The 14814-nt window shown below is 42.1% G+C and overlaps 1 protein-coding gene across 1 annotated transcript in view; it reads right to left on the minus strand.

Moving 5' to 3' along the window:
* The window catches only part of sdk1b (sidekick cell adhesion molecule 1b), a 242598-nt gene that overhangs the window by 94048 nt on the left and 133736 nt on the right, over window positions 1–14814 (minus strand). Inside the window, exon 6 of the mRNA XM_073467361.1 lies at window positions 3879–3905. Within this exon, the coding sequence (XP_073323462.1) occupies window positions 3879–3905 (27 nt within the window). The remainder of the gene's footprint in view (window positions 1–3878; window positions 3906–14814) is intronic.

Raw genomic sequence — 14814 nt, forward strand, 5'->3', positions numbered from 1 at the left:
TTTAGCACCGGGCTGGCAGTGACGTACTGCAACGTTGCAACGCTCTCGTTGGCGCAATCATCGCTGATTGACAGTTAAGTGCTGCTGAGGTGACACAGCTGTGTGAGGGTATGCATGCATGTGTGAGTCTATGTGCGTGGTATTCAGAGTGAAGCAGAAAAATCCCAATTAAATCAAGGATGGGAATGAAAAAAACAAAAAAAAAACAGGGCTGGTAAAAGGATTGATGCGGCTTTAGGGCAGGGAAGAGATCGAGATGGATAAATAAAGGGCGAGAGAGATAGAAAGAGAAACAGAGAGAGAGCGAGGGAGAGGGAGATGAAAGGCTATTCCATCCACAGATTACTATGTAATCCCTCGTCGAATGGATTCTCTCAGATTACAGCTTGTTCTCCTATTAAATCTGCCAGTCACTCCAAACTCCCTATTGTGTCAGTGAATCAGTTGTGTGTGCATGTGTGTGTGTGTATGATCTTTCTATGACCAGAGATCTGTGTGTTTTAAGCCTTTCAAATCTCTGCAGAGACCTCGAGAGCAGAGAGACTGGCTGAGGGGTGAACACACACATACACACACACACACACACACACACACATTTATTTACATACACACCATGCACAGGAGGAGGCTGTTGTTAGCTGACTGTGTATTAATAGATTTGTCAGATAGGTGTCTGCAGGGTTCATAGCCAACTAATGCATATCACACTGAGGCTGCGTACACAACAGAGAGAGAAGAAGTGTTTGAGAGTGGGAGAGAAAACATAAAAAGGAAAGAAAGATGGAAAGGAGGGACTTGGGAAAGGAGAGGTTAAAGAAAATGGATAGCTTTTATAAATATTTTAAAGGGAGTTTTTTTTTGGAAGGTATACAAAAATAAATGGAGAGGAGGAGGTGATCATTTGCCGATCCCTCTTGAGAATACTGCATGTGTGTGAGAGTGGGGTGAGTGTTTGTGCGTGTCACTGCGCTCATTAATGCTGCATGCTGACAGCTAAGTGTCATCGTCTGACTACACTTGCCTTGGAATGCCAATATAAAACCACAAGCCAGGAAATACACACACATACGTGCATGCATTTTAAGCCACACCACACCAAGAGTAGAGGATCCAAGCCCCAGGGGGAGACAGACACAGACAATGGGAAGCAGTGAGAGGACCGAGAAAGATGCCCGATTTTAAATATTCATCTCTTCCTTCAGCTGCCAACCCCTCTATCTATCTCTGTCATCGCGCCACACGAGTGATGGAAGGAGGGGGTGGAAAGTCGGGAAAGAAAAGAAAGGAAAGAGGAAGAAACAAGAAGCATGTAGCAGTAATGGAGAGGCAGGGCAGGAGTTAAGCTCTCGGGAGCGCTCAATGATTATTTGATTAATTTTAAGCACTATATTAGTTGCGTTTTTTTGGCTGCTTGACAAAATCCACAATGACATATTGAGGTAACATTTCATCATCACTGTACTAGAATAAGGGCTTGCAATTGCTTCATGCCTGGAAACTTTTTTGGAACAGTGGGGAAAACTGAGAATATTTTTCCCCCATTAATTCGGAGAATCATCAATGCATGACAGTGACACACAGTTATTACTCTACAAGTAGGAAATATGTCAATATGGCCCAGATGTAATGATAACAGCATGTGCCCATGAAGGAATTTTAAAGCGGACTCCAGCACTCTGTGTTCTCTGTGACTCAGTGGTTGAATACCAGCAGCGATAAACACTCTTGTTGCATTTGTAATTCCTTTGTGAATCTGCAGCAAGAGACTGCTTGCATGCAGTGGACAGAGTGGCACTTCAGGTACCGAACACTCAGGTGATGCTGGACGAAAACAAGCTAGCATGTCTGATGTAGCAGACAAAGTGTTGCCCATATGAAGCGAAGTCTGAGAGCTAGTTCAGGCTGCCCACATGTCATACTCTCCTCACTGCAATATCCCACATACCCGTTGTCAGTATGGCGGTGCATTAATGCCATTCTTTTGCTGCCATGCAGCTCACCTGAAAGCTATGCTGACACCAGCACTGCTTCACAGCTGCTGCTGTTCAAAAGTCCCACCTCCACTCCAGCATCAACCTGTACGCTGAGTTCACGTTCCCTTTGGTGGTTATATTTAGGAGGAAGTTATTATTGTCAGTCCCCTCTCCCTGTTGTCATGAGCTTAGTGTTTCAAATGTTCAAAGGTTCAGTTAATAGTCATTTTACAACACCAGGGTTGTAGAAAGAGATGTAAAGTGTATTCCCTTTATGCTACATTAGAAAAAAAATCTTTTATGGTGGAGTGTTGAGGTTGAGTACAGGAGCCTCACAGCCTGAGGAACGAAGCTGATCTGTAGTCTGGTGGTATGGCCGCAGATACTTCTGCATCTTTTACCAGACGGCAGCAGGGTGAACAGACTGTGGTGGGGGTGGGGGTGGGTGTTGTGGGGCTCTGCGCAGACATTTCACCGGTATCACTGATGCTTGGTAGATTGGTACCAATGATGTTTTGTGCAGTTTTAATGGCCCACTGTAGCGCCTTGAGCCACCTGTCCCGGGCAGAACCATGCCAGTTTGTGACGAGACCAGTTAATGAGAATTTGGCTCTGGAACCAAACCCTCTTAGTTTCCCTAGGAAGTAAACCCTTTTCTGTACTTTTTTTTATTTTTACCAGGGTGGTGATGTGTGAAGGCCATGACAGGTTCTCTGTGATGTTGATTCCCCCCAAACCTAAAACTGTTCACTTGCTCCACCTCAGCTGCGCTGATGTAGACGGGGGTGACAAGGTCAGAGCCTAGAACGGAGTCCAGACAAATTTTTTCACCACACTCCAAACGATAAAGGGTAAACGGACTTGTATTTATACTCTCCATACTTGTATGGCTACTCAAAGCGCTCTTACGACACTTTCACCCATGCGAGGTGCTGAAGATTCAGCTCTTCCTATCCAAAGCACCCCATTATATTTCTATACTCACACTAAAAAAACGATTAAAACAGCCATCGACAACAACTTGGGGTTCAGTATGTCTCAGCCAGGGAATTAAACCATCAACCTTTCGATGAGTGTACCACCTACTCAACCTCCGGAGCCACAGCTGCACCCTAGCCACCCCGAAAGTGTGCTAAACTGAAGTACTTTAATACATTCATTTATTGTAAACTTGCTGTGTTGTCACATTACACTGCTGTCCTGCACTTCATCCTGCAGTGTGTTTAGCTGTTAGCCGCACTAGCTCTTTTAGCTCCGTTATCTGTCAGCTCCCTTGGCCAAACAACACCGCCAGATTCTGCTGCCCACTGGCTGCAATCAACTAAAAGCTAACTAGCTCTCCTCCTGACCATTTCAATAAAGATTTGTTGTTTATAATGTAGTGTCAATAGTGAGCTCAATGTGTCTTTTCAGATGTATATAGACTGTTTTAGACTAATTTGGCTCGAGGGCCATATTGAACCAAAAGAAGTTGTATGCTGACCCAAATATTGTGTGCTGAATGGATCACTAATAATGTAATAATAATTACAATAATAATCAACTAATAATTGTTACATTGCACCCTTACTGTAAACCCTGAAGTTATTTTTCAATACTACTCAGTCGATGCAGGCCCTCAGCATTCTGACCTTGAGGTTGGAGGTTTTCAGCTGCAGGTTTTTCTTACAAGCCACGAGGCAGAAAAAGTGAAACTCGTGGAATGAACATCTTTTACAACATGTACCCACCACTGCAGCCAATGTGACCTTCAGCAAAGCATTTAGCTGAGCAGCCCGTAGCTCCAACTCTCGGGTAGGAGCAAAGGTCACAGCAATATTTGTCTCTGTTTAGATAGAGAGGCAGGAAGAAGGAGCCAGAGAGAAAGAGCAGGGGAGATAATGTAAATGTAAATGGGTTCTTTACCTGTTGACCCGCGGTTCTTCTTGCCAACTGTCCATCAGCCAAAGCGAATGAGATGAAAAGAAGTGGGACAAAAGGGGAGATAGGAAGTTGAGGGAAGAGAAAAACAGGAGAGATATAATTTAGATTTCATGTGTTTCCTCGGGGTGCAGCAAAAAGACACATTTAGCAAACACACATTAAAAAAGCCAAGGAAAATACAGACATTCACAAATCAGTAGCTCTAAGGCGTCTTAGAGATGAGGAGGCGTGCAGGAATAAGGAGACTCCTTCAACAAGAATGAGGAAAAAACAAATACAGAGAAATGGATGAGAGGGAGGAAGAGACAGAGAGGATGAGAGAATGGCATGTTATCATGAAGTCCAGAGGAAGACGAGCTGTTGCAGCCCATCCATCAACTGCCAGCTACCAAATTTTGTCTCTCTCATTCACTCTTTTCTTCTCCCTCTCTATCACCCCCCTCTGCCTTTCTGCCTGTATTTGTCATAAGTCTGGAGGTAGCAAGACTGTAGGCTGCGAGAAAATGATGGCATTGACATTCTACTGGCAGAAAATCTACATTCACTATTCATCTATCAATACAATACCCCTTCACACTCCTATTCAGCCAGTCACTCAACACTTGAATACTGGGTGTGTGGTTGTGTGTATATTTGTTTCGAGCTGAGACTGTGTGTGGTGAAAAATGTGCGCAGGGACCTCAATTTAGATACTGACGTATCAAACCAGCATCGGCGCAAAGTACATTCAGCCAATGAGATGAACACACACACACACACACACACGAAGTGTATGAGAACAAGTGATGAAGAGTGAGTAAGCTAGCTGATGAGGAAGAAAAAAAACAAAGGCAGCTGAAAAAACCCCTTGGAAAAATCTGAGAGAGAGGAGAGAAAAACTTCAGACACATTAACACTGTTGTTTTCATCATTTTTGTTAAAGACAAAGATTGATTTGTTATGAAGGCTTGTTATAGGGTGCCGCAGGAATGATTCCTGAAATCCTGAAATACATTTTTTTTAAACATTTTTGCACTTCGGGTTTCCTTTTCTTTAAGGCAATGGGTTTTGTTGAATGTTTTTCAGTTGGATGCCTAAAAATAAGGTCTGTGGTGAACAGGAGCTTAAGATATGTTCACATTTCTCCTTCTACGACATAAAATATGTCAATAAATACCCCGCATTTGAATTATAAAGTCGACTTCAGTATCAGACTAGATAAACAAAAACTCATCAGAAATACTATCATAAAAACAATACCCAGACCTATTATGAACACACCTGGACGCAGTCGTTTAACTGGAGCACGGTTTGTGCTGTTAAATAGCAGTATTTGGAAGTCTATAATTTTGAGAGTCTAAAAGGGGGTCAGCACACAACCACACACACACACACATGCACAAACACAATAATGCCCACAGACACACAAACAGAAACACTCAGGCTTTGGTCTGGGGGGCATACAACTGCGTGTGTATTCAAATGATGTGTCATACTGAGTCATCTTCAGTTTCAAACGGGGACAGAGAAACAATGGGGACATCAGGGGACAACAGACAGAGCACGCGCTAGACTGTGTGTGTGTGTGTGTGAGTGTGTGTGTGTGTGTGTTCATAATACAACAAAGCATCTGACGTTTACAGAGCTGAATCCACTAAACATCAGCCTGGCCGAGTATCGGATCTGATATTCAGCATTTGTTCGATCGTCGAAATTGCTGGGTTTTTGGGTTTTTTTGTCTGAATGCCAACAAATTTAAGTAAATAGCCTATCAACATGAATAATATGAATCTGCAAAGTAACTTAAGTAATCAAATAAATGTACAGTAATGAAGTAAAAACTACAAAATCTGCCACCAAAATGTAGTATAAAGTATAATATAACAGAAAATGGAAAAACTCTGGTTGTACATGAGCCAAAAAAATCCTTCAAGTGTGACTACACAATTTCAATGGTTGTACTGGTGCACCTGAAAATGTTCACACAGAGATTTTCGTTTACACCGCAGACTTACATCAGTTCCAAATGTTGGTTATTGGTCTCCTTTGTTACTAATAATCAGTATTGGCCCTGAAAACATATCTGTCAATGTGTAGACGTGCGTTTTACAGCAGAGATAACGACTGTACTCCAAGATCTGAATTAATACAAAACGGGGCACCACTCACTCATCCTTGGTATTAATACGATGCGTTTAAAATACAGTTTGAGGAGATGTTAAAATATTAGTGTGTGCCTAAGTGTGTCTCAGCCTTGAGTATGATTTGTATTCATGAATTCACTATTGTGCATTCAGTTGCCTGAAGGACCTACAAACAAGCAGGTCACCATGTCCTCTATGTGTGCTTGCCACAGTGTGTGTGTGTGTGTGTGTGTGTATGTTTTTGTTCTATTGGGTGAATACAACAAGGATTAAGTACAGTATGTGTGTGTTGTGTCTGCTTTTCAAAACAACAATCCTGTAAGCTGCACCTGTCCTTTTGTGTCTGTAAAGGCTGTTGTCGCTCTCACTGTGTTACCAGTTGACCTGTGCCGACCCTCCAGTCCCAAGCTGTGGGTCACCTATTTGCTGCAGCTCCCCCAAACACTCCATGACTCACCCTTCCTCCCCCCTTTTGACGCACAAACAGCCCTGCCGGGCTTTCCTTCCTTTCCTCCATCTACATACAACCAGACACCCCTCGCCCTCGGTGACAATCTATTCTCCAGCTCAGCCTCACTTCGTTCTCCCCATCCACCCACATCTGCATCCACTGTCACATTTCCCCAAGCCAAAGAATACTTTTTTTAGCAACACGTTTGGCTCTTTTCTTTTTCTCTCTCAGCTGTTTTAAACCCAGAGTTCAACCTCAGAACCCTTACCGTTCCAATTTACCCTGTCAATCTCTCTCCACACTCTTCTCTGTTCCTGTTTCTCACTTTAAAACACACACACACACACACACACACACACACACATACACACACACACACAAACACACACCTATTTGAAATTCATATCAATTGCTGTACAAATGTAACACTCCGATATCCAATCCTGACACATTCACAGAGAGAAACGCAAGGACTCATGGACCCCATCCACACACACACACACACACACACACACACACACACACACACACACACACACACACACACACACAGAGGTAAAATAATAAGCTGGCTGGAGTGTTGACCTCAGACCTCGGGGCAAATCCTGAAGGACCCAGGTGATAACATTTCGTAGTCTGCTCGCTTCCTCTCCTATACCCAGCAGTCTATCTCACTTTGTAAATCTGACCAGAATTGAGGAGCCCTATCATTTATACACAGCATATAAACAGCAGAGAGCGGGTTTACATATTAAATCTCAGTTTTCACACAACCCTCCACTCCCCTTCCCTCTATTTGAGCCAAACCTTCAAGTCTCTTGCTCAGATTCTCCTTCCCTCCAGAAATGTGGACTGGGAAGGTTACATCTTCTTGCTGTCTGCCTGTCTCTACCAAACACTAGCACCAGTTGACCTTTCCAATTTACCATGTCAATCATGCCCACACACACAGCCAGTATGTACAGCCCAGTCTCCCACACACATGCAGGTAAAGTTGGTGTCAATCATCCTTGTATGGAATCCCAAATGTCACCTGGTTTTGACATTCTCTTTGCTCACCGTCTGAAAGGAAAAAAGTTAGCTTGTCTCAGCCTTTCTCCCCTCTCTTCCTCTTCCTTCGACACTTATATGATTTGTACTCTCCATCTCTTCAGAGTTTAGGTTTATTTCTGCCTAAAAATGTGCGCTTGAGATAAATAAAAAAAAAAACACCAATCCCTTGTTAAACACAAACTCTTATCAACTCAAGAGTCGAACAAAGAGCACGGAAATGAGACGACAAATAATAATGTGCTATTGAAATGGGTAAACAAACATCCAGCTTTAAAAAGATACAACAGAAGTACAAGGTAGGCGTGAAAAAAAACTAACACGAGAGTGCCATGTAATGAAAATGGGAAATAGATGTTCAATTCATACTGTGGGCCTAATGATGGCTTGAAACGAGAGAAATCATTTCCAATTCAAAAGAAGAGTGCTGCTTCCGCAAGTTTGCGCCTCTGATAAGAGACAGAGAGAAAAAAATAGGAAGCCTCTGATCTTGCAGGAGAAACATTACAAGGCAAGAGAGAAGGAGCGAGGGATGAAAGACATGTGGAAGACAGGGGAAAGTTGGAGCCAAAAGGTGGGGCTTTAAAAGGCAGCGATGTGGTGCAGCTGTGTGCCCACCACCTCAGGGTGAAATACCAGATGGAGACGGGACCACGTGAGACAAGAAAGAGAAGATGCATCATTACTAAATCAGGTTGTTTCCCCCTTTCTTGTCTTCTTTCTCCAGAATGCTGCAGGGTAATCCCTTATCTCACACTCCTTCTTCATTGTCACCCCTTCTTTGTCTTTATCTCTCCAGCTCTCTACTATCACTTCTCTGTCCCACAGAATCGCCATCTCAGAGACTCTCAGCATAAGTAAATAAGGCTCATATACAAGAGGATACTGAATCTTGAGTGCCTCCTTTAGAAACAAGTGGTAATCCAGCTAAGTGTTCACAGTACTCTGTGTGGCTGTAGACACAGTCCATTCATTTGCTACACGCCAGCGAGTGAAGGGACGAGGCCTGGAGGAATGTGACAGTTCAGTGGAGGGCAACATGTCCTGGCATTTCCTTGGGCACTTCCTTGAAGGCTAAGACACTCACTCACAAGCTCACGGTCTTTGGAGCAGAATAAAAATGTGAATACTGTACTCAGAATTTATTGATCCCCTTTGGGAAAGTCCTTTGAAGAAAACCATACTTTATTATAGCACAACACAGCGTACAGGATATTCTGCAGGGCTGCCCGTTAGGATTATTTCTTATCATCAACTAAGTAATCGATTCATTTTTAGTGCTATTTTGAGCTGTCCCAGACCAAAGTTGACAATCAAATCTTTGGTTGTCAGTCAAAATCGAAGCTTCAGAGACTAAAGACAAGTGTCATAAATCCAGGAGCAAAGTCCTACAATATGACCGCTGCTGCGACCTACATTTACAAACCAACTAGTCAGAAAACATTATGAAATGATGCAGAATACACTGGCGAGTGAGCATAAGGCTACTGCTGAAAATAACTGTTGTTATTGCACAATGTCGTCTTTAGGTGTCTTTAGAATTATTTAGTCTGGGAACAGATTTTGAGATTATTGAAATCTTCAAAGACTTCACGTGTGATAACTGTTTCCATCGACATACAAATGTTTTTAGTTGCTGCAGCCATGGAGCACTTTAATGAATGTGAGATGGCCTTGCTATTTTAAACTGAAATTCATACTGAAAAGGAAAAGAAACAAGAGATTACATTGAAAGAGAGACTCTTGGGCCTAACTGTCATTGTGACTTAATCATTTTTAGAGCTGGATCAACAATCCAGTGTATCCAGGCCATTAGTCTATAAACTTAGTCTAGAAAACAGGGCAAAATGCCCATTAAAATGTCGCAACCCCCAAGGTGACCCTTTCTAATTGCTTGTGTTGTAAGACAGAGCATCCCCAAAACCCCAAAGTAGTCAATTAACAATGATCTAAACCAGAAAAAACAGCAAATCCTTGCATTTGACAAGCTAATATCCTCTTCCAATTAAATGTCCCAATACAGGAAACAGAAAATCAAACCAACAATTAATTTGGTTATTGCCACTCAAAGCTTCCCGCAGTAACTCACCTGCAAATATTTCCTGTTTATCTGAATGCGTTGCTCAACTCATTCAGGTGTACTTCTTGGAAAGTATACTAACAGCCGCCAAACAAAGCCATATTCAATTATGTTGCTTGTTTGTGTCGAAGAAAGGCGGATGTCACTCTCACAGTCAGTTACATTCTGACTGACTCAGTGTCCATATGTATAAGGGCACACGTGTTTGTGCCCGTGTCTTTATGTCTGTATATATATGTAAAGCGATCGCTCATCTGGGCAAGAACAGTTAGGGTCTGTGTCTGATTAATGGCTTAATTGATTAACTGGCTCAGAGATTGATTGGTTGAGTCTGGCTATAACAGATTCATTAGAACAGTGATAGATCAGTGAAATCTGGTTGCAGCTGTTCCGCCTGGCTCCGGACAGCACGGCCTGGTAATGGACATCATCTGTCTGTCTGTGGATCACAATATGTCCACATGCGCACACACTGCTGTGATGTCTGCATGTGTGTGCGTAATATAGGCTGCACACATCTCCTCATTTCTTCAATCACTCCAAACAACTAGACAGGGGAGGAGGGAGTGGCGGGGAGGTAAGTAGGGACGAGGAGGAAGGAGGAGAAGGGTGGAAACTATTTTTGGATTAAAGGCCCTGTTGATCTATTCCTGTTTTCAGCATCCCCTCTCAATCTTCAACTTTTACACTCTGCCTCTCTGTCTTCCTTCCTATCCATCTATATCGTCCTCAAAGCTTTCCCAATTTCGCACTTGCTCACTGCTCACCTCTTTTTCTTTGACTCTCTGGTACCGATCCTTCTCTGTCCACATCTCTGCTCTGCTCGACCTCACCCCCCTAACGTTTTTTATTATCTCTTTTTCTTTCAGTTATTCTTCGTGGGTGCTTTGTTTGCCCTGAAACCCTGATAACAAACTTTGTCTGAGGTACATCGTGATAGCAAAGTCTACAAGAGGACAAACACACACTTATGTATGGCTTAGTAAATGACTGCGAAACGTGGCTGTGATTTAGCGAGGCCTTAACAAATGACGACAGTGCAGGAAAAAGCACCACCCACACAAACAGTCGGACCATGGTGTCAGTATAACAGCTAATGAACAAATGGGATGTATGTGTGGTGCTGTGAATCGAAGTGTTTGTATATGTGAATGTGTGCGTTAATTGGTGTGAGAATGAGAAACATTCCTGGCTTTATAAATTTCACAGGTAATTGATTTGTTTATGTTCGCTTAAAAGTCCAGCTGGACATTTACAAAGTGGTCAAACAAGGAGAGATAGAGCCAAATGTTAAAGAACAATGTAAAAATATTTGAATAGACATTATAAAAATATGATACAAATGCCTGTCTCTACCCAGGTAGCACACATATGTCTTGCAGATGTCGGCCGGACGTTACGATAGTTATGTTGGAAAGACGTAGTATAGAGAGTGTTTGCTAATTGGGAAGACGCTGTAATAACATAGACCAAATGCCGTCTTCTTAATTAGCAAATGCTCCACATAGTACGTCTACTGTATCTCACAGGTTTTTAAAAAGTTTCAAAACTGAGGCACTGGCTCAGCTGGTCTGATATTGTGGGAAAGTTTGTTCCACAGTTTTGAAGCTAAATCAGTAAAAGCACAATAAGTAAAACTTTTAACAACACAATCAAAGGTAGTTTGGATATAGAACAAATGTCGATGTTTTCTTTTTCCTTGATATTATTTCAAAGTGTCTTTCTAAAAAGTTTGATGCTTTTATATAATAACAACACTTACACTAACGTTAGGTCAGAGAATTTACCCGACGAGCCACAGACTAAAGAAAATGATAGCTTGAATTTACCCAAAACTCTCAGTTATGCCTCTTTCCCACCAAGCAGTTCAGTTCAGTTCAGTTTGTTACACATAAGAATGGTTATATTTGCATTTCCATCATCAAAAGTTGAAGATGGTACCAAAGCCATCGGTACCACTTTGTGCTGTCTTTTTTTTTTTTCCTCATTACTATTCTGTTGAGGTACCTTGCACACTGATCCAATACCAGAAGATAGAGTTAAAACACTGGAGACTACTAATTGGTCAGTCATAAACACCCAGAGTCGCTCTCTGATGCAAAATTACCCTAACGCCTGTTTTTTTAGCAGTCTTCTGTCTTGCTGCCTTTGTTGCCTTTTCTCAAACAAAGCTAGTTTCCTTGTTGTCAACAATCACACGTGTGTGTGCTGTGTGTAGAAAATGTGTGGTTGAGCAAGAGAGAACATTTAATAGTACTGTTTGCAGTGAAAATGCAAAGCAGATCTGGCGTTTCGATACAGTTACCAAGGGTTAAGCACGGTTGTAAGCGTACTATATTGAAAGTACTTCTGAGGAAACCGCTTTAGTCTGACATGTCTCTGTTGGGTACATTTGGTTTATCAGACAAGATAAGATAAGCAAAGCAACACAGATTTTGCATATCTTTGCAAAGCAAATCAATTGGCAGTCAACTACCCGGCAGTGACTATTGTTAGTGCAACGTCATGGTGATTTTGTCTATAGGACAGTAGTTACGGAGGAATGTTGGATTAAAACCAGGTTTCTTTCGGACGGGCTGTAGTCCAGGACCAGGCCAGACAGAAGAGACTTGTTCACAATGCTACGAAGCCAAGGGGCGATGACTCCAAATACTTCTTTGAACAACTTGGAAGGAAGAATATCAAACTTAAAAGTAGTGAGTTGAGTACTGGACACAATGTCGACCGAATTCCTCAGGGTAAAGGGGGTTAACTTATCAAACAGCGTGGTGGAGGGAGAGGACTCAGGTCAAGGTGGAAGTGAGCCAGCACGAGTAACTGATGCTTTGATGTTTTTGATCTTTTCAACGAAATGCTTTACAAACCTCAGAACTCACAGTCCTCTCCAGAGGTGGTACAAACAGTAGCTGGGGCAGGTACTGGTGATGGTATTGATATTTTTTGAGGCAACTAGACTGGAAAAGCAACAGAGTCTCACACACTTAACCAGTGAAGTAAACGAAGATGAAAGTTCCCTCATATGGAGTTTATGAACTGAAGTTGAGACTTTTCCCATTAACATTCAGCTCTTCTACTTTCTTTTCTTTCTTTTTCATTTATCCAAGGTCTTGGGTTGGAGGGAATGGCATGACCTTGCTTTCACAGGGGCTATTTGGTCCAGAGCGGTATTAGTATTAAACTGATTTACCATACTCATTTACATTGTTGCACACAGTTATATAACCATGAGCACTGAGGGTAGCAACAAAGTCTGCTTGGAACAGTGAATAGCAGACATGCAGTTTATATAAAATAAAACCATTTAATGATCTGAAATAAAATCCCTCAATAACAGTGGGTTCAGGGTAACTCAGAGGTAAAAATTAATCAAGAATGTAGCCCTGTTCTTTTAAAAGTAAAAAATTCAGACGTGATACAATGATCAGGATGGTCAACACAAATATTGAAATCACCAACCAATAAATTGTGGCTCTGACAGTAATATAGAAACATTAACGGTACTGAATAACATAGAAGAAATACAATCTGATAATTCAGATAAAATACTTTCACTGGGTTTAGAAAGGTGATCAAATGAATTTGAACACATGTAGCCCAAACGTCCTTGTGTTGTTTGTTTTCTTTCATGAGTGGTGCCTCCACTACTTCACAGAGTGACAAACCTTTATCACCTCTATCCACACTTTTCCCATCTACAGTCTTGAGTCTATTATATTTTATATCATCTCACTATTTATTTGTTCAGCATGACTAGCTTTTCTCCTCCATTGGATTAACAAAGACCCAACAACCATCTTGTTTACTGAGGGCAAGAGGACATGAGTATCAATAACAATAGATCAGAGTGACAGTGTAATTTATGAATGCCCTGAGCTACAAGACACAGCTTGTTGCCTTCAACCCACGTTTATAGGAATTCTCTCCGAAAAAAGTCAATCCTATTAGGAATTTGCTTTGAAATATTCCAACATTTGACTCTCAAATATTTGAGTTTGGTTATTAATGTTAATTGACTGTATTTATATATTTTTTTTTAATCAAACTTCTTTACAGTTTCTCATTCCCACACTCTCTCACTAGTGGCCTAGCATTTGGGGTTGAGCTTCTTGCTCAAGGACATGTGGACAGGCCAAGCCAACCCTTCGATGAGTGGAGGCCCTGTTCTACTTCATTGACCACAAACTAAACAGTTTTTATAAAATGTACCAATTTATACCCTGACACAAATTGTATCCATATCACTCACCCCAACACACATACACACAACTAATGCGAAATCGTGCAAACAGTGACACAATCACCCCTCTCTCTTTGCCCCCTTTCTTCTGCCATTGAACATATTTCTCCTTCCTCAGCACCTCATCATCTCTCCTCCTATTTACCCATCCTTTATCTTTCTTCTGTTCCTTAAATTGAATCTTTCCTTTGCCGCCCTGCCCCATCATTCACCAGCTCCATTTTCCCCCTCAATCGCTCTTTCTCTCTTCCACTTCTATTGCTTCAAATTAACATCTGCTGACTGGCCTGCTACTTCAATAACCTGTTACACCCAGCAGGAAGCACTGACACACAGAGACAATCAGTGTGTTCGCGTGCACAATAATATTTCATTTATATTCGGGGTACTCTGAAAACTGTTTATGAAAACCCTGAATATAGCCAGTATGCGCTGATACAAGCTGGCATATGAGCAGTGTATCCCGTTGGGCTGCTCAGTTTGGAATGGTGGAGTCTTACGCATTTTCACACAGTGATGAGTATCAAAATAAAGCACCACTTCTGAACACAGTGGGAAAAACTGTAAAACGTCTGTCTCCATGTACACCGCGTTCAACATGAGGTCTCAGCTGGAACCAACTCAGAATATTAATCTTCATGCACACTCGCTGACTGACGCACTCACACAGTCTTGGGTTGCAGAGTGTATAGCGAGGTGGTGATAAGGGATAGCCATGTGACTGACAGGATCATTAAAACCATGAGCACCACGCTACTTATCTGCACACTTGACACCTCATTCAGCATCCCGTGTGTGTGTTGTGTGTGTGCTCTTGCATTTCATCTCCTTAAGGCAGCTGAGATGGTATCCCTGCTCAAGTATTTGTCTGGAGATGTGCATTAGTCAGCGTCGATGGTACATCAGCTACATTTCCGCCTACATCCTCCACAATGACAACGCATTCCTCCATCCAAAACTGCACTCTACTTCAAGCA

This window comes from Pagrus major, chromosome 1 (assembly GCF_040436345.1).
Source record: "Pagrus major chromosome 1, Pma_NU_1.0".
Classification (NCBI taxonomy): domain Eukaryota; kingdom Metazoa; phylum Chordata; class Actinopteri; order Spariformes; family Sparidae; genus Pagrus; species Pagrus major.